The sequence below is a fragment of the Felis catus genome, chromosome A2 (genome assembly GCF_018350175.1).
Source record: "Felis catus isolate Fca126 chromosome A2, F.catus_Fca126_mat1.0, whole genome shotgun sequence".
Classification (NCBI taxonomy): Eukaryota; Metazoa; Chordata; class Mammalia; order Carnivora; family Felidae; genus Felis; species Felis catus.
The window spans coordinates 149480276-149501426 of NC_058369.1; the positions used below are offsets into that span (position 1 = coordinate 149480276).

Below are 21151 nucleotides of genomic sequence, written 5' to 3' on the forward strand. Positions count from 1 at the left end.
CAACTTTGCAAGCAAGCCCTTCTCGGGCTTGCTATTTTAGTGATTTTCCGCACAAGGGTACTAAACTTCAGTGTTTTTGCTAGACAGCTTAAGGACAACATGACAGCAGCTAGGACAGTTGGCTTTAGGTATGATAGCTGTTGTCATAGGTATGACATACTTCCATCTTACGTCAGTAAAGATGATTCATTGTGGTAGCAATTTGGGGGATCTTCATTACTTGGACATCAAAATCAGAAGAGCCTAGTGTCATGCTCTTCGTTCTGGGAATCCCTGCCTTGGCCGATAGACTTCAGTGAAGTCCAAGGGGTGATGAAAAGGAGAGAGATTTCCTCCAGATGGCCTGCCTTATAATTTTGTCCATGCCTCTGGATCCTGATGGACGGTAGCCTATATTAAGAGGCTTTATGTATTAATCAGACTGAAGAATTCTCAAAATGTGAATTCGTTGTTTTGAGTTTTGTTCCATCTATGTCATAAGCAATTTGATCTGGTCAGACTTCAAAGGGATAATATTATGTCTAAAATTCCCTAGTTTAAGCACCGAGCAGAATCTAGTAGGTTAATATCATATCAAGGATAGATTCTTTTTCCACATTGATTAGTTCCCTTTTTACAGTACCTTGAGGTTCGGTAAATAACGAAAAATCCCAGTCACTTGTTGAACATATTTTTGCCCTCCCTTCTTGGCCTCTCTCAATGTAAGTTAGCTTTTTCTTTGCCAGTGGATTTTCTTGCCATGAAAACTAAACAGATAAGCCTCTGAGACCAAAATGAGATCTCCAGAAATTTAGCTGAAGTGAAGGAAAGCCACCAGGCCTAATGCTGTGATTTTCTAGTCATCTGTAGAGAAGGGAGTGTGTGTTAGAATTATCTGGGCATTCAGAACACATAGGCTTCTCTTTACTGGCTCTGCCTCCCACTGTCCCCAAGATTAGGGATTCTGTATGCCCTTAATAATGAGCGGTTGTTATTAACGTTAATGGAAATTTGTATTTCAAGCATATTTAGATGCCAATTCGTTTAAGAATCATTGGCCTAAGATGCTTTTTCCAGTGTGTCTAATAGAATACCAGTTTCGAAGGAAGTTTTAGGCTATTTTGGTGTTATATGTGCTTGCCTGGATGGAGACTCAGAGCACCATTGTTAGATCACTGGTTTCTTCTGGAATGAATATATAGAGAAAGGAGAAATGCCAATGGTGCATCATTGTGTGGGAAGGCCAGTTTTAGAATAAGATAGCATGGGACGTGTGAGATGAGTAGCTGATGTGTGAGGGAATTAGAGACTTATTTTGAACTTTTTCAACAGAAACACCTCAGAAAACCAGTTTTTGGAAAATGCAAAGATTATTGACATGCAAAAGTCAAACCACTTGGAGAAGTCATTTGTACTTTGCACCCACACATGTGTGATAGCATGAAGGAGGACCATCGCACAGAAAGTAAATTTTTCCCCTGAGCTGGTACACTGAATCCTTTGAGTTTCTTGTTTCGTTGAAGATCATCCAAATATTTGGAAGGCCAGTGTATTTCACGGACACAAAAGCACCTTTAATTGCTTGCTTGACGTTGGATCCTGTCTCTCTCCTTTTCCAACAAAGTGACATTTATTTGCGTTTCTCTGGTAGTTATTTGTAATTGCGCTAATGTTCACCATTCCCAAATGTTACAATTAAATCATTTGAGATTCTAGTCACACTTGGCAGCAGATGTAACAAATTACAGCTCAAGGCTTCTGCTTGAAATCTAGAGTTCCAATTAGTCAAATATCCGGGGTGGGAAGGGTTAGCAAGGGAAAGACCCGAGAAAACACACTGCCCGAAATAGTTTGAAATTTCCTTGCTGCTTTGCCTCCCCCAAAATTTGATTTGTCAGCATGTAAGAGGGTGTTACATCTTCTAAGAAACTGCTTGGTTTCCATTTCATTCAAGTATAATTGGTTTTCATGGACTGAATTGAAGCAGGAAAGCAAAAGTTGGGTGGGTGACGTAAGCGAGCAAATAACCCCATATGGAACAGCAGCTTGGCTTGAGTGCTTATTAGTCTTTGGTCTTCGTGTCCATCAAAACCACAGTCCCCTGTATAGCTCTTTTTGTCACGCTAGTCTTCGCGTATTGTCTTAACACACAAGTGTGAAATACATCTAACTTTCCGTGTTAACGTGTTTTCAGGAGCCCCTGAAACTACCCTCTTACGTTTGGGATTGCTCCTCTAAGGTAGCTGCTGAGTTTTCTCACTTACTTTCTTTAGGACCAGCATCTAAAATCTCTTCTTCCAGTTAGTCGTCCTATTTCCGGGGACTCACTTAGGTCTCTGTAACCTGTATGCATTTAGTTGATTTCTTTCACTGCAGTGCAATCTAAGGGAAGCTCTGGAATCAAGAAGGAATGGAGGAAGGATCATGGGTGCCAGAGTCTGAGTCGTCCTGGGTTCACAGCTGGCTTTGCCGCCCACCATCTCTGTGAGTTTGGTCAGGTCCCCTAACCTTGCAGAGTGGTGATATTCTGCCCATGGTGATGGGCACCCATCATTGTGAGATGTTTGCTTTTTTCACATGCTCATTTTTTGGTGTGTGTGTGCATTCTTTGATTCATTCAGTCAGAATACGCGTGGAGCACTTATTCTGCATCCAGCCCTGTGCCAACACACTAGTGCTGTCGAGATGGATGGATGCAGTCTACACTCTTACGATGCCTACAGTATAGTGGGGAAAATGGATGTGAAATAGTAGTAACAAGTACCATCACTGTTTAGGAGCAAAATAAAGTAAGTACAGAATGAGAAGCTGTCTTAGTTCATTTGGGCGGCTATAACAATATATCAGAGACTGCGTAAGCAGGGACATTCATTTCTCACAGTTCTAGAGGTTGGGAAGTCTAAGAACCAGGCACCAGCACATTAAATGTCTGGTGAGAGTCTCTCTCCTCGTTCATAGATGGCTGCCGTCCTTTGGACCTCCGCATGGCAGAAGGGGCAAGGGAGATTTCTGGGGTCTCTTTTACAGGGACACTAATCCATTCATAAGGGCTCTACCCTCAGGACCTAATCACCTCCCCCAAAGCCCTACTTCCCAATACTGTCACATTGAGAATTAGGTTTTTGTTGGCTTGTTTGGGGCGGGGTGGAGGTGGAGGGGATTAGGTTTTATTATATGAATTTTAGGGGGAGACAGACATCGGTCTATAGCCATCAGAGTTCTGTTTGGTTGGTTTTGGCAGGGAGAGAGAGACCCAGAGAAGTCATGGACGACTTTGCTCAGCAAATAAATGTTAGCTTCATGGGATGTTGTCCCGGAAGGTGAGCTACAACAGACCATGCTTTGTTGCCCTTAGCAAGTTTTCCAAGTCTTTCACCAGAGACAGCGTTTTCCAATTTGTTTCAACCTTTGAACTCTTCCTCTGGCTCTGTCAGACGGTACCCCGCACCATTGCCTGCATCCGGCCCCATGTTTTGTTGGTGTCAGCCTGTTCCTGTTCTCTGATGTGGGCACTCCTCCTACTCTGACAACGTTCTTTTATCCTGCGGAATACTCTTGATGTTTTTCTCCAGTGTGCTGACCACCTCTTTCAAAGATCAAAGAGCTTAATCTTCTTAGAATGTCCTTTATTTGTGTGTTGTGAATCTTTTTGGCCTGAATTTATAAACATAGCAATCTTTCATCTATTAGGAACGTGGACACCAGGAAATTGAAAAAAACTGCTCTCTTCCCAAGACCGATTCTATAGTCTTCATTGTACCTGTTTACTTTTAAAAATCTCCTACCTTAAAGTGATCTCACTGAAGCAGGGGCTGGAAAATATTCCTTGTTGTATCACTAGCACAGCCAAGAATGTGACACATGGCAGATACTTGATAAGATGTTTTTAAGTAAGGAAACATACTAACAAACATTCAAGGATGAGCTTAGATTCCATCTAAACCACAAACAGAAACTCTAGAAATGAGATATGTTAACGTCTAATAGGTCTAGTAAGATGTCATTAGTGCTGTAGCAATGCACCAGAGGAAGTAAATGACCTCTATGCGGGACATCCAGAAGGCCTCTGTGACCACAATACCATTGTCTTCATCCTTTCAGGCTGCTATGAGAAAATACCAGACCGGGCAGCTTATAAACAACAGAAATTAATTTCTCACAGTTCTGGAGGGTGGGAGTCATAGATTAGGGTGCCAGCAAGTGTGGGTGAGTGCTTTCTTCCAGGGTGCGGACTTTTGTATCCTCACCACCCCTTGGGGAGAAGGGTGAAAAAACTCTGTGGGATCTCTTTCATAAGAGCACTAATCCCATTTTTGAGAGCTTCACTTTCCTAAGCTAATCATCTCCCAAAGGCCCCGCCTACTAATACCATTACCTTCGGGGGTTGGGGTTTCAGTGTATGGATGTGAGGGGACACGAGCATTTGGACCATAGCAATCATTTACATAAATCTTGAAGGATGACCAGGATTTCTCCCCGTGAACAAGGAAGGAATCACACTCTAACTTGAGATGTGTACAGAGAGCGCATAGCATTGGAAAGGTTCTCACACATTTGCAGAGCGAACCCGAGAGCGCTGGGTATAGGTGGGGGCACGGTGAGCACGAGGCTCGAGGGATGGGCCATGGCTGGAGCCTGGGGGCCTGTAGAGTAGAGTAAGTCTGGACTCCATGAGTTGGGGAGCAATGAAGGAGGTGAAGTCAAAGAATGATCAGAAATGTAAAGAAGCCAGTGGAGGAAAGGGAGGGGGAAATGATAATGGTGCCTAACGACAACATGCCAGACAGTTTCTATGCCCTCTGTATAGACTTACTGAATCCCCACACCTCCAGTTCCCACAGTCGTGTGTCAGTGAATATTCTGAACTGGGCAAAATCGAAGGCAAGGAGAATAGTTTATTATACAGGTTGGTTGAGAAATGATGGGGTCTTGAACTAAGATCATTTGAGTAAGGCTGGAATGAAGGCGTCTCATCAGCAGAATTGACAGGTCTCGGGCCGTCTGCTGGAGGTGAAAGAGGGAGGCAGGAGGCTAGGACGGCCTCTCCAGTTCTGCCTTGGACAGCTGTGTATGTGGCAGTGCCTTTCTCTGTGCTGGAGGCTATGACAGCAGGAGCGGGCTTCAGGCCAAAGGTGTTATGTTTAGGTTTGAACTTGGCATGTTTGGTCCTGATGGGATACGAAGGGGGTGTGCATTGGTTAGGAACACCTCTCAGGAGCTCACGTGTGGGGTAGGAGGTATGTGTCAGGGCGTTTGTGATATTTGGGTAATGGTTGAATCTATGGCTGTAGTTGAAATGGACTAGGGAGTTTACTAAGGATGACACCTTAGAGAATATCCCCACTTGAGGAATGGTCACAGAGAGAGGACTAAGTGATACCACTGCAAACTTCTGTGGTTCTTCACCATGATAAAATGTTCAGACATCATGGGGCGCCTCAGTGGCTCAATCAGTTGGGCGTCCAACTTCGGCTCAGGTCGCGATCTCCCAGTTTGTGAGTTCGAGCCCCACGTCAGGCTCTGTGCTGACAGCTCAGACCCTGGAGCCTGCTTCGGATTCTGTGTCTCCCTCTGTCTCTCTGGCCCTCCCTGGCTCACACTCTGTCTATCTCTCTCTCAAAAATAAATAAACGTTAAAAAAATGTTTAAAATTGTTCAGACATCATGAATGTTCAGTATTGATTGATTCTGTGAGGTGATGTACTATGAAAGATGTATAGTAACACTTTAAAATCCAACTTGATTTTATTTTACATTTAATCCTAGCAAATATGATAAAGCATCCCGTGCCTAATTAGTAATAGACCATCAGTTAATAATAATTATTAAATTTGACTATTTTTCTCTCACTCTCTTAGAATCAAAAGGGTGACTAAGTATTGTTTCTAAAATCCAGGTCTAAAGCTGCTCAAAGAAACTGAATTGATGATTTCGTTTTCTCTACATACATGTCCTTGCTCTTAACAAGGAAGAATAGTTCACATTTTCCCACAGGTTTATAAATAGAGTATTTTAGTTGCTGATTAGTAAATGTTTATTGAAAATGATCCTTTTTCTAGAGAAAGAAAAGCTTGGCATAAAGGCTGACCCTGCATTTCTCCCATACACCTTTCTCGAGAAACATAATCTGTTTCAAATATAATTCCTCTGCTGAGAATCAGACCAAAGGCCACCAGAAAATAGGTGCTAACAGATCCTCTGTTCACCAGCATTGTTACCACCAGGCCTACTAGATGCTGAAGAAAGTTCTTCACGATGTTAGAAAGCCATAGGAGGCAATCCGTAAGCCTTCTGGGTAGAAGTTTTTAAAGGAGTTACAGTGTATCAACAGCAACACTGAGTTCCATTTGCTGAATGCTTATTATGTGCTAGCTTCTGTACAAATAGGCACAACGCCTGCCTTCTCTCTTTTACCCTCCCCACTGCGTGTCCACAGGCGCTGAACTGCTCAGACGCTCCCTCCAGATGTTCCCATTTGTAATTTCTTCACTTCTTGACTCAAGGTGGGATGTTTGCTCTGAATACCTTGCCCTCCCTCCTCTGTGGCGCCTCGTTGTCCTCCAAGTTTATTGCCCCACAGTCTGCATGCATGGTGGCTCCCTTCCCCGTGAGATCATTGAGAAAACAGTGTTGATACCAATGAAGTATGTGGATGAAGAAAAAAATTATCATTCTATTCCAACATGCCAGCCTTTCTTTTTTTTTTTTTTTTTAATTTTTTTTTTCAACGTTTATTTATTTTTGGGACAGAGAGGGACAGAGCATGAATGGGGGAGGGGCAGAGAGAGAGGGAGACACAGAATCGGAAACAGGCTCCAGGCTCTGAGCCGTCAGCCCAGAGCCCGACGCGGGGCTCGAACTCCCGGACCGCGAGATCGTGACCTGGCTGAAGTCGGACGCTTAACCGACTGCGCCACCCAGGCGCCCCCATGCCAGCCTTTCTTAGTTCCATAGCCTCCAGTCATTTTCCTCCTGCATAGTTATTCGTACAATTCCGCGTTACTAATTTGTATTCTGCTTTGCCTCTTACGCATCATATTTTCTCCTATTTCCATATAATTTTCATAATTATCATTTTCATCATAAAAACAGTATTACCCCGTTACAGAAAATAAATCACCCGTAATTGCCATCTTGATGACACTCCTTGCTTGTTTTCTCTCAGTACCTGTGTTACAAGTTAAAGGGGAGGGTGGGGATATTTAAATAGCCAAGGAAGCCTTGATTGACATGTTTTTATTTTGATAATGTTCATTTTAAAAGAAAAGTTCTTGGGGCACCTGGGTGGTCCAGTCAGTTAAGCGTCCGACTTCAGCTCAGGTCATGATCTCGCAGTTTGCGAGTTTGAGCCCCACGTCGGGCCCTGGGCTGACAGCTCAGAGCGAGGAGCCTGCTTCAGATTTTGTGTCTCCTTCTCTCTTTGTCCCTCCCCTGCTCACATTCTCTCTCTCTCTCTCTCTCTCTCTCTCTCTCAAAAAAAAAAAAAAAATGCTTTCAGGGCTCCTGGGTGTCTCTGTCAGTTAAGCATCCAAAATCAGCTCAGGTCATGATCTCCCTATTTGTGAGTTCAAGCCCTACGGGCTCCACGCTGAAGTCTCGGAGCCTGGTTGGGATTCTCTCTCTCTCTCTGCCCCTCCCTGACTCGCACTTTCTCTCTCTCTCTCTCTCCCTCAAAATAAATAAATAAACTTAATTAAAAAAAAAGTTCTTTCAGAATTCACTTAACCTGCCTGCATTTCCATCATTCCACCTGTAGGGTGACGAGGTATGGAGCTTTATTGTCTCTAAGATTATCTCCTAAATCCTTTTACAGTGTAGCCAGAGTGTGACTCTGTTTTAATGTGATGAACCTTGATGGCTTTGGTAATTGGTTGCCTTTTTTTTTTTTTTTTTTTTTTTTTTTGGTCATACGCCCCATTAAGAGTATGGTGAGAGCTTTGGACCCTCTCCACTTAAAAATGCCACTACGCACAAACATAAAAAAATGTTTCATGCAAGACCATCTGGGGACCAAGAATCTTTTGCTCTAAGCACAGGGAAGAAACATTTATGGAAATGACAGATTCAGAAAGTATTTCATATCCAAGAGGTGGGGAAAATGACGTTCATTTTTCTCTAATACTGTGCAACCAATGACGCAAAAAATGGGAAGAAATTCTGAAAACACGTACATAAAACATTGCACAGTTACAGAAAAATATTGACTAAAATGAGCTTTAAGTATTTGGGGGGGGGGCTCCTGGGTGTGTCAGTCAGTTAAGTATCCCACTTTGGCTCAAGTCATGATCTCGTGGTTCATGGGTTTAAGCCCCGCATCATGAGGCTCTCTGCTGACAGCTCAGAGCCTGGAGCCTGCTTCAGATTCAGTGTCTCCCTCTCTCTCTTCCCCTCCCCTGCTCGTGCTCTGTCTGTCTCTGTCTCAAAAGTAAACAAACGTTAAAAAAATTTTTTTTAGATATTGGAGTGTGATTTGGTTATTTAGGACAGTCACTGTGGCTGTAGTCAAAGACTCCTGAAGCCATATGTGGAATAGACTAAACACAGGCTTCCAGGAGGAGAGGGGGATAATGGGCATGATCACGATTGTCTGGATGTGCTTTAAAAATTTGTATTAAAGGACTAGATATGTTCCCTAGCTTCATTGTACGTGAATGCTAAATCTGTGCAAGTGGTTGGTCGAGATTTTGTTTTCTGTTCGTAAGAGGATAAACAGATACTGACATTCTGACTTTATACAGAGGAGACCACTCTTTCTGCCAAGACCCCCTTCCTACACGTGCAGGTAGCGGATCCTGCTTTAAAATGCGATTATAATGGGGCAATGATGTAATGTTGAATGCAAGCCATTGAATGTAAGTTGCATTTTATGGCTCCAGTTAAATTGCTCAAGATTTTTCTGCTGAGTTAGGGAAGATAGGAGGAGAAAGTCGTTTTAGAAAACAAAATATGAAGCGTCTCATTTTTTAAGATGTAGATGGTGTTTGCTTTGAGATTTAGATGTTTAAAGGAGTATCAAGAGGATGCTTCAGCTTTGGAAATGCCCGAGTTGAGCCGAGAGAGAAAATGATCAGCAAACAGCTCTTCTCCTGAGAGACTGTCGAGTCATCACTAAGAGTGACTTCTTCCCACTGCACTAACAAGATAGTGGATTCTTCTGAGAGTTATCACGTCCTATTGGTTCTGTTTCTCTGGAGAACCCCGACTAATATAGTACTATTATCATGCCCATTTTCAAACAGACAAGGAGACTGAGCCTTTAAAAATGTAAAGAACTTGCTTGAGTTGACACAGCAAGTAAATTGTGAAGCAGGGATTGGAACTCAGGCCAACTGGATCCAGATCCTTCTTTCTTAGAGGTTACAGAAGGATCGCTTTCATGGTTGCTTTTATTTTCTGTTCAGTCGGGGAATTCCAAATTGCTGGCCTTTTTAGGAAACATCTTTAATGCTACAGCCTGTGACTGTGACCCAGAAGGAAAGTCAAGAAGCTCGTATAAAGTAATTAAATCAATGTGTTATTTATTCATTGGATTGAATGGATATTTATTGACTGCCTGTGATCTCTCAGGCACCATGCCAGTCATTAGGGATACAAAGATGGAAAGGCCAGGGTTCTGTCCTCAAGGGGCCTGTCACACTGTCTAGGGGAGGCAGACATGCAAACAGCAGGTACACTCTAGAAGCTCTCTCGTTTCTGTAGTGAAATATGTACAAATGTAGTGAGAACATGGGAAAAGAACACATATTCTTGTTTTTCACACCTATTCTATGTATTTGTGTATATATTTTTTAATGTTTATTTATTTTTGAGAGAGAGAGAGACCGGGTGCAAGGGGGGGGGGGGGGGCAGAGAAAGCCAGAAACACAGAATCCGAAGCAGGCTCCCAGCTCTGAGCAATCAGCACAGAGCCCAACATGGGACTCAAACCCACAAACCGTGAGATCGTGACCTGAGCCAAAATCATGAGTCAGACACAACTGACTGAGCCACCCAGGCACCCCTGCATACATTTTTAGTAAGTAAAACAGAAACGTGATATACAGTTATACTCTGGAAAGTGTGGGTGGGTGTATACAAGCATGGTCTGTGTACATATACATTTTTTTTTAATTTTTATTTATTTTTGAGAGACAGAGACAGATCACGAGTGGGGAGGGGCAGAGAGAGAGGGAGAGAGACACACAATCTGAAGCAGGCTCCAGGCTCTGAGCTGTCGGCACAGAGCCCAAAGTGGGGCTTGAACTCACAAGCTGTGAGATCATGACCTGAGTCGAAGTTGGACGCTTAACCAACTGAACCACCCAGGCACCCCTTGTCTATGTATGTATAAAGTAGCATTAATTTTTTTCTTGCCTGGATACTCAAGGGATTCTTAATCTTTGAAGTTTAATGACATAACTAAAATATATAGCATTTTTTTTCTGGAATACATTGTGCCTTTTCAATCTTTAGATTATAAAGAGTATAAAGATCACGTTGTTCTTAAGGGAAGATCAAGAATTAAAGTGCATTGGCAGTTTTAAGTCCTTAAGGAAGAAGTGTCGAAACTTTGAGGCATTTCTGGAGGGTAGAGAAGAATAAGGAGAAGGGCCAGTGCAACCTTAGAGGCTAAGCAGTTTGAAATACGGTGACATTTTGTAGGATTCAGGGACTGCTCCCCATGCCAAAGATTCCTTCCCTCCAGCTTATAAGAGTTCCTGAAATTATGTCAGTAAAATCTAGATGAAGACGCTTTGCCCAATTGTGTTCTGTAGAATTTCATTATTTTGTGAAACGTTAAAAGATGTTCTAGGCAGGGAAATAGTTCCATAAGTAAACAAGGTTGGAAAATACTACAGCTAATACCCCCCTTAGTAATTCATTACTCCTTCAGATAGTAAAGATCCTAGAAAGTCCCATAAGAAAAAAAAAATCTTTATCTATACCAGTACTTCCCACATTTATTTGACTACATAATTCTTTTTCTCATGGAATATTAGATTACGATATTATTTCTCTGAAGAATCTTCCTTTAAAATTCTGATGTATCTGGGAGAAGCTAATCAGTGATGCTGATTAATAGTAACATATTAATGATGTAATACAATAATATCTAAGCTTCCGTGCATATTGACTGTACCCCAGGCACAGATCTAAAGTGGCTTTAATGTGTTATCTTATTTAAATACAGCAATCCTGTGACCTTCCTCATTTTACAGAGGAAGAGATTTAGGCTTGACAGGATTTACACACCTGTTTCCTGGTCACACAGTTAGTAAATGACAGAGCCAGGATTCAGGCCTTGGTAGCACGGTTCCAGAGACTCTGTTATTGGCCCCTTTTTCCACGCCCGCAAGCAGAGAGAAGCACCTTGCTGAGTCGGCGTCCTCATGGACAAGGACGGAAAGCAGTCAGAAGAGGAGGCTGTCCTTGAATGTTGGGGAGGAGCGGTGTGGTCAGCGTTCAGGCAGGAGTACTGTAGAAGAAAGTCAAGGGCGAGGGTGGTGGTGCACTCCACCCGCTTTCCAGTTTGGTCTGGAGGTGGCCTCGAACACAAGAAAAGAAGACACAAGAAATATGGAGAAATATGGTGGTGGGGGGGGGGGGGTGGCCAAGAAAAGCAGAGTACAGGTTAAAATTAATCATTGCCTCCAAGTCAGCAGCAGTCTGACCAAAGATGAAAACAGGACAAGTCAAATCCCTTACAGGAAAAAAATCACGGGGAGACGACGTCTGTTTTTACACGTCCTGTTGTAATGCCCAGTTCTGTGCAGTGAGACTCTTCACAGGCCCATGGACACGGCAAATGGTATTGAGTCAGCAGATTCGAACAACAGAGACATTCAGAAAATTTTGCCCTTTTTCAGCTGGTCTTTTTTAGTGAAGAGAGTAGGATTTTGATGGAGTGTTTGTGGACAGTAACTACATTTGAGTCTGTAATATTCTTAACACAGAAATGTTTTCCAAATATTGTTTTAGTGATGGGATAGGATAAGGAAAGACATACGCTATCATCGTGTTTTCCGTTAGTAGAATGTCAGTCCCTAGAGTGAGGGTGGAGCCCCGAGGGCTGTCCTATTGCTGGGAACCTGTCCCCTTCGAATCTCAGAATCCTGTGTCTTCTGGGACAAGTCTCCACTCCTCCTGCCTCTCTACCTGATGTTACCCACACCTGTGCTTTCTCTCTGCTGCTCAGGTGACTTCCCTCTGCCCAGCTGATTTGACCTTGTACCATTCTAGGCCTCATTATGGAAAGACACTTGTAGCAAAGCCAGGCACTGGGGCCTCCTGGTTTTCATTCTCCATCATCTCCACTATCCTACAGAGTTTTCTGTCCGAAAGACAGAAGTTAGAATTAACACAGCATGTCAGTGTCTTTTCGGGTTGATTTAAAAAGAAGTCTTTTTCCTAGACATCAGAAAGTTCTGTGTAGCAAAAGTATTTCCATGGCCTAGGAAATGGTCTCCTTACTGCAAGCAGTACTTGATGCAACAAAATTATAACAGAAAAAAACAGATACGTATCATCTCTTGGATTTTCCATTATTGATATTTAACCTGAAATACTATCTTTACAACTTGATGGCAAAAACAAGATGGCCAGTTCACAAACCCCACACGAAAATTTGCATGATTCAGCCTATCAGTGATCAGAGAAAGAGCACACAGACCGATAAATTCAGAATTTAGTAGTAACAACAAATCTACTGGGGCTTCAGCCTCCCTTAATTAAGAAGTCTTAAAGGAAGATTAGCATTTTGTGTTGATGTTTACCTCTGAAATTTTGAACAAAACAATGTCAGCAGAAGATACCCTAAGGAGCATTTTTGGAAAAATCCCAACAATTGCATAGAGCCACACAGATGAAATGAATTAATCAGCTTGGATAACACTATTTCTTCTAAAGCATCTGAAATAGACTCCTGAAACTCATAAAAACCCTTGTATTTTCTAGCATATGTGAGAGTTTAAGGGTGCCTCAGAGCCTACTTTGAAAGATTTGCTATGAAACTCCCTTGATAAAATGCACTGTTGCCAGAGTTAAAAAATAAAAAATAGAAAAGGCTGCCTGTAGTATTATCCAATTGTCAGTGTCTTCATAGAACTGGAAAGAGACTTTAGAGGACTTCTACCCTATCTTTTTTTACCAAAGAGTGAACTGATACCTAGATTGGCTCTGGACTGAGCGAAGGTCCCGTAGCGAGCCAGGGCTAGACCCCAGATTGCTTAGAAGATGAAGTTGACTGCTTTTCCCACCCTACCTACCATGTTGCTTGGTTGGCATTGGACTTACTTTACAGTGTGAAATCAACTTTGTTGATTGAGATAAGAGCTCATAAGCGATTCTCTGTACGACTTGGTTCGGTTCTTCCTACCTCCCTTTATAACCTACTAGCAATACTAATTAGGAAGGCAAACACTTTGACCTGGGCGGTGATTTTGGCCTAGACTGAAGAGACTGACAGAGTGGACGATTTAGGTTCCTTTTAGAAGGTTCTTCTTCTCCCTCCTTGCCTGAAACTTCCCTGAAGTGGCTTACCAAGAAGCAGTGAGCAAAAGGCTCCTGAAGAGATAATGTGAATGCTTTTCACTGCCTCCTTAAGTTCCTCTCTTTCGTGTCTGGCCTTCTCTGTCTACATCTTTGGAACAGAAGAGAAAAAGCGCAGGTGTGGAGTAACGCACATCCGGTAGAGAGGTAAGAGGAATAGAGACCTGTTCTGGAAGACACAGGATTCTGAGATTCGAAGGGGACAGATTCTCAATGATTTGATAGCCCTCCCTCCCCTCTCCATTTATACTGTAGGAACTGACACACCGTTAAGGGAAAACGTAAAATGGGATTATACGTTTATAATCCCATTGTGTACTTGGTTGCAGAAGGAGGCAGAGCTCTGAGTGAGACCCAAGGTGATACTGAAACCAGTGACAAGGTGTCTTTTTCTTGATTCCATATACATATGTCCTTGTCCCAATATACAGTGACAGACTTGCCAATTTAAGTCATAAAACTTCAAATCCTGAAAGTTAACCTATTGTACTTGAACAGTACGAAATTGCTGACTTTCAACTATATTTTACCTGTAAAAGGGCGATTTCATATGGCTTACGTTAAGCAGTAAAAATCAACAAATGAGAGCCTGTATGGGTGCAAAAATGTCTGCTGGCTGGTGCATATTAAACATTGTTAGAAACAAAAAACTAAAACGTAAACCATTTCCTTACCTTTGTCAAATGGCAAGCCAACAGGTAGTCTTACATTCTGCCAGAGGGATCATTGATTAGTACAGCCACTAAGTATGGAAATACTTAAACTTAGCGTTTTTCACTTATAGATATTTATATCCAGGTAGTATACTGATATGTGAGTAAATATTTTTGCACAAATATGTTCATCGCAGCTTGTTTACAGCAGCAGAAATTTGGAACCAAATTGGCAGTAGGAAAATGGTATTGTTCTATATCCACATGACGTTGCGTTATATGGTGACTAAAATAATATTTACCATGGATTTTTAATGATACTGAAAAGTGTCTAGGATATAAGAAGGGAATAAAGTAACCAAACACCATAAAATACCTAGGACTACACCTAACCAAAGAAGTGAAAAATATACATTGAAAAGTATAGAAAGCTTATGAAAGAAATTGAAGCAGACAGAAAAAAATGGAAAAATATTCCATGCTCCGGGATTGGAAGAACATGTATTGCTAAAATGTTGATACTGCTTAAAGCAGTCTACATATTCAGTGTGATCCCTATCAAAATAAGATCCCTATCAAGATCTGGCGTTCTTCACAGAGCTAGAATAAACAATCCTAAAATTTGTATGGAACCAGAAAAGACCCCAAATAGCCAAAGCAATCCTGAAAAAGGAAACGAGAGCTGGAGACATCACAATCCCGGGTTTCAAGCTGTATTACAAAGCCTTAATCATCAAGACAGTATGGCACTGGCACAAAAACTGACCCTCAGATCAATGGAACAGAATAGAGAACCCAGAAATGGACGCAGAAACATATGGTCATTTAATCTTTGACAAAGCAGGAAAGAATATCCAGTGGAATAAAGACAGTCTCTTCAGCAAATGGTGCTGGAAAAACTGGACAGGGACATGCAGAAAAATGAACCTGGACCACTTTCTTACACCATACACAAAAATAAACTCAAAATGGATGAAAGACATAAACATAAGACAGGAAGCCATCAGAATCCTCGAGGAGAAAGCAGGCAAAAACCTCTTAGACCTTGGCCACAGCAACTTCTTACTCAATGTGTTTCCAGAGACAAGGGCAACAAAAGCGAAAATGAACTGTTGGAACCTCATCAAAATAAAAAGCTTCCGCACAGCGAAGGAAACAATCAAAAACTAAAAGGCAACCAACAGAATGGGAGAAGGTATTTACAAATGACATATCAGATAAAGGGCTAGTATCCAAAATCTATAAAGACCTTATCAAATTCAACACCCAAAAAACAAATAATCCAGTGAAGAAATGGGCAAAAGACATGAATCGATACTTCTCCAAAGAAGATATCCAGATGGCCAACCGGCACATGAAAAAATGCTCTACGTCACTCATCATCAGGGAAATACAAATCAAAACCACAATGAGATACCACCTCACGCCAGTAAAAATGGCTAAAATAAACAACTCAGGCAACATGTTGGTGAGGATGTGGAGAAAGAGTATCTCTTTTATACTGCTGGTGGGAATGCAAGCTGGTGCAGCCACCCTGGAAAACAGTATGGATGTTCCTCAAAAAATTAAAAATAGAAGTACGACCCTATGACCCAGCAATTACACTACTTTATCCAAGGGATACAGGTGTGCTGTTTCAAAGAGGCACATGCACCCCAGTGTTTATAGCAGTGCTATCAATAGCCAAAGTATGGAAAGAGTCCACATGTTCATGGAAGGATGAATGGATAAAGAAGATGTGGTATACACACATACATACATACATACATATAATGGAGTATTACTTGGCAATCAAAAAGATTGAAATCTTGCCATTTGCAATGACGTGGTTGGAACCAGAAGGTATTATGCTAAGTGAAATTAGCCAATCAGAGAAAGACAAATATCATATGACTTCACTCATATGAGGAATTTAAGATACAAAACAGATGAACATAAGGGAAGGGAAGCAAAAATAATATAAAAACAAGGAAGGGAACAAAACATAAGAGACTCTTAAAATATAGAGAACAAACAGTTGCTGGAGGAGTTGTGGGTGGGAGGACGGGCTAAATGGATAAGGGGCATTAGGGAGGACACTTGGGATTAGCACTGGGTGTTATATATAGGGGATGAATCACTGGAATCTACTCCTGAAATCATTATGGCACTGTATGTTAACTAACTTGGATGCAAATTAAAAAAATAAAAATTAAAAAAAAGTTAAGTGAAGGAACAGTTCTAACCTCTTTCAGAAAGAAAAAAGGGAGGAGTAAAGCAGTATCTGAATGATACATGTATCGTGATCTTAACTGTGTGTTAGCTAGGAAGAAAATACAACAAAACATTGACACTGCTTATTTTATTGGCACTTTTCATGGTGTTATGCAATTAACATGTATTGCTTTTATAATGTGGGAGGACATTTAAAATAATTGCTTGCTGGACATCAATTTATAAAGTCGGCATATCTCTCTGGCAAAGGTTGCGTGTCTACACAGAACCATGGGCACCTGCGTTTCGAACTATTTTCCTGGAGGAGTTGGTGCTGAGAGTCTGGGGACCACACAGAGAATTATGAATGGTGGTTAGGTTTATTTGAAACAGGCCTGAGCACCAAGTATAAATGCTTGTCTCTTTCAGTCACCTGTCTCTAGCAAATGAAAGTTTGGAGTATGGTTTGTTCAGCGTCTTGTTAGGTGTCTGCCCTGAGGACTCCATACCACGTCTTTCCTTTCTGTATCCTCTTTACCTCGCACAGCACCTGGCAACAAGAAAAATGTTCCGTTCTGTCATTTGGTTTATTGAGCGGATTAAGTGGTAAAGAGCACAGTTTTGAAATCCTAAAAAAAAAAAAAAAAAAAAAAAAAAAAAATTGGACTCCTAGCTCCCTTAACTTACCAGCAGTGTGACAGTAGGCAGATTCCTTAACTTCTTGGTGCCCATTTGAAAATGACTTCATGGGGTTGTTGGAAGGATTAAATGCATTAACACAAATATACAAGTTCTAGAATAATGCTCAATAGTGGGAGCAGCTGCTACTGCTTTTATACAGGACTGCCTGCATTTTAATGTTTTCCAAAAAAGAAAAGGTATCTGGGTTTTCAACAAACAACAACAACAACAGACATTGCAACACCAAACACTTTTAAGAGAGGGAAATTAGGGGGCGCCTCGGTGGCGCAGTCGGTTAAGTGTCTGACTTCAGCCAGGTCACGATCTCGCGGTCTGTGAGTTCGAGCCCCGCGTCAGGCTCTGGGCTGATGGCTCAGAGCCTGGAGCCTGTTTCCAATTCTGTGTCTCCCTCTCTCTCTGCCCCTCCCCTGTTCATGCTCTGTCTCTCTCTGTCCCAAAAATAAATAAACGTTGAAAAAAAAAATTTTTTTTAAAAAAGAGAGGGAAATTAGAACCCTTTTACTAAGAACAAATCTCAGGAGGGGCCCTTAGGTGGCTTAGTTGGTTAAGCGTCTGACTTCAGCTCACGTCATGATCTCAGGGCTCCTGAGTTTGAGCCCCCACTGGGCTTTGTGCTGACAGCTCAGAGCCTGGAGCCTGCTTCGGATTCTGTGTCTCCCCCTCTCTGTGCCCCTCTCCCCTTCACACTCTGTGTCTCTCTCTCTCAAATATAAATAAACATTAAAAAAAAAAAAAAAAGAAGAACAAATCTCAGGAAAAGGACTGTGGAGAAAATAGGGTTCTCTGAAAGCAATTTAAGAGATTACTGCTGGACATTTCTGCTTCAAGTGGCCCTCACAGTCCCGGGACTTACCTCCTATGGGACCTCTCAAAAGTACTTCAAAGTTTCTTGGTTTTCTTTTGATTTTTGTAGCCATAGAAAATAAAAATCAACTACAGAGAACATAACTCTGTGGAGTAGAATTTCTTAATCTCATGACTTTTGCCCCCATCTCTTAACGTTAATGATGACGATACGGATTCCCTTATATGTTACACGTGAATATTAAATGAGGGATGGCGGGTAAATGAATTAGAGTGTCAGGCAAACAGTTGATTCAACTTGATAAATGCTTATTCATTTTATTTTACCTCCTCACTTTCATTTCTGCTCATCTTTCTGCACCCCACAGTTTCTATGTAGTTTTCATACGTTGAACAGGGTTAACATGTTTTTCATTAGGATTGGCATCCTTTTCCAAAAACTTCTCCAAAAGGCTGCAATTGAAAAAAAAATATGTATATATATCCTTTTGATATTCCTGCCATGAAAAAAGAGAAGAGGCGCTCTGAGAAGTTAATCCATGCAGTGAAAATATGAAGCCCTCTACCCTCTTCTACCACAGGAAGTCTCATGGGCATTTCAGTATGGTGTCTCTAACGTGGGGACAAATCCATTGACCCCTCTTAGGAGGGCTCCAGCATGCTGTGGGCTGAGAGGATTTGGCCCAAGAATATGGCGTTTTACTGAGGCAGACAAGCCACTGGACTTTGTTTGATGTGAGCCTCTCAGTTCAAAAACATCCTAGGCTTAGAGGAGTGATTTCCTCTGAGACAGTCAGCAAAGAAACTTTCTTTGTCAGATATGTTCACTTTTCTTTTGGGTAATATTTGAAATAATGAGAAAGTTAGTGGTTTCAAGTGTATTGAGTAGCTTGGTGATTTACTTTCTATTAGCTAAGGAGTTGCTTAATATTGATCAAGCTTTTGCTAATCTGGGGATTATTGGGATCTGTTATACATACACACAGACCTTTCTTCTTTGACATCTGCAAGGTGGTAGGAAAGACAGTAAATTGAAAATTCCAAGACGGGGTTTTGATCCCAGTTGGGCCATTTATTAGGTAGGCGATCTTGGGTAGGACATTTATCTTCTCCAGGTCTCAATTCCTGTATAATTAAATACAGATAATCACCAGGTAACTGCGGTGGTTACCAGCAGTAGGTAAGATAAAATGTGTGAAAACTTTTTATAACCTTTAAGTCCTACCTAGAGGTAGGTGAAGCTTTTAGGCCTTTGGCTGCTATCCTTATCTTAAGATTGTTTGTGAGTACAAGCTTTTGTTTTGTTTTCCTATGAAATGAGCTTAATCCTGTTGCTTAAGGAGATCTTATATTTTCATTTAACTGGGTGTTGTATGAAATCAGAATCACTATTTCTTCCCCTTGATTTCAGGTCTTAATATTTATTTCTTTTTATTTATTTGTTTTAGAGAGTGCATGCGAGTGCGAGAGGGAAAGGAAGAGGAAGGGGGTGTTGAGGGGGAGAGAGAGAGAGAGAGAGAGAATATCCTAAGCAGGCTCTGTGCACAGTACACAGCCTGATGCAGGGCTCACTCATTCCCATGACCCTGAGATCATGACCTGAGCAGAAATCAAGAGTCGGATGCTCAACTAACTGAGCCACCCAGGCGCCCCTCAGGTCTTAATATTTAAATGGAAGTGATCTCTAGCAGATATAGCCACAACCCACCTGCGTTTTGATTGAATTTATCACTGGTTTCCATGTAACCTGCGCTAGGTAAAAATTTTAAAGCAGAATAGCTTTATAGTGTACATAAGATTTAAAAATGGCTGGTTCTTATTTTGAAAACCCAAGGTTAATGGCATACTTCTAACTATGGTTGACTCAGAATTAGAAGTTGTAATATATCTCTAGATGTGTGTGGGGGTTGTTTTTTGTTTTTTTGTTTTGTTTTTTACCATGAGCATATCATTTGTTTCTTAATCACTAAAAGCATCATGTTTTTTTGTAAGTATAGGATAAAAATAAGAAGGGAATGTATTTGGGGGCACCTGGCTGGCTCAGTCAGTATAGCATGTGATTCTTGATCTCTGGGTTGTAAGTTCGAGCCCAACATGGGGTGTAGAGATTACTTAAAAATAAAAAAATAAAAAATCTTTAAAAAGAAAAGGGAATGGGACACCTGGATGGCTCCATTGGTTAAGTGTCTGACTTTGGCTTGGGTCATAATCTCATGGTTTGTGAGTTTGAGCCCCACATCGGGTTCTGTGCTGACACCTCAGAGCCTGGAACCCTCTTCAGATTCTGTATCTCCCTCTCTCTCTCTCTGCCCTTCCTCTACTTGCTCTCTGTGTCTCTCTCTCCCAAAAACAGACATTTAAAAACAATTTTTTTAAAGAAAAGGAAATGTATTTTAAGGTCTTTGCATAACATAGCATTGTGATAAAGTTTATACTTGGAGTTTTTCTAGAAATGACCTAATAAAACTTTTCCTTTTTCTGCATGAATCATCTTCCTCTGTATTTATAATCTTTCTTACAAGGAAACTATCAGATTAACCCATCATTTTTATTTCTTCATTTTTAAATAAACATACACACTTTAAACTTTACCTGTGAATTATAGTTACTCTCCCTCTTGTAATTTATTTCCTTATTCTCTTCGGAGACCCCTTTGGGACACAAAGTGGCACGTGATTTCTGGACGACTTGCTTTCTCTTCTAAGGACAGAGTACCTAACTCTAGGAGATTTATGTAAAATCAGTCTTAAAAACCTATATATACAGTTAATGATAATACTATAATTTATGTGATGTTATATTACATTATATTACTATATATCTGCTCAGCTTAGGGATGCAACCCCATAAAACTGAAGTAGAATGAAATCTAGTGAAGTTCAGGCAGAGCTATCCGATGCTTCCTCTTCAGTAAGATTTCTTCTATTTGCTTTCTGTTACTTGCTTTTAGGAGACTCATATTTAGAACTTCTGTTCTTATAAAAAAAAGAGAGAGATAGCTTTATAATTACTATGTAAGAACTGTGAAGTGGAAAAGAATGCATTGGCAAGGCATATTACAATTACTTTGTCATGCATCTGGTTATGTTGGCGTATTTGTTTAATTAAATTCCCTGCTAATTATAACTGTATGTACTTGTGTTAATTATTATTTGCTTAACACAGGAAACAGTGTAATTCTTTAAAGGAAAGCAACTCGCTTGCTATTTAAATTAAATTCCAATGTAATATGCTTTCTAAAATAATAGTAGTGACATTTTATTAGAATGGTGGTGGAAAAATATTTATCTAAC

At 41.1% G+C, this 21151-nt stretch overlaps 1 protein-coding gene across 2 annotated transcripts in view; it reads left to right on the plus strand.

The window, feature by feature from the left end:
• The window catches only part of EXOC4 (exocyst complex component 4), a 750068-nt gene that overhangs the window by 458325 nt on the left and 270592 nt on the right, over positions 1–21151 (plus strand). Inside the window, exon 11 of one of the 2 annotated variants that reach the window (XM_045052771.1) lies at positions 2356–2380. The exons of the other annotated variant lie outside the window; for it this stretch is intronic. Coding sequence (XP_044908706.1) covers positions 2356–2365 — 10 coding nt within the window. The 3' untranslated portion in view covers positions 2366–2380. Of the gene's footprint in view, positions 1–2355; positions 2381–21151 lie in introns of those variants that run through there. 2 annotated transcript variants of the gene reach the window in all.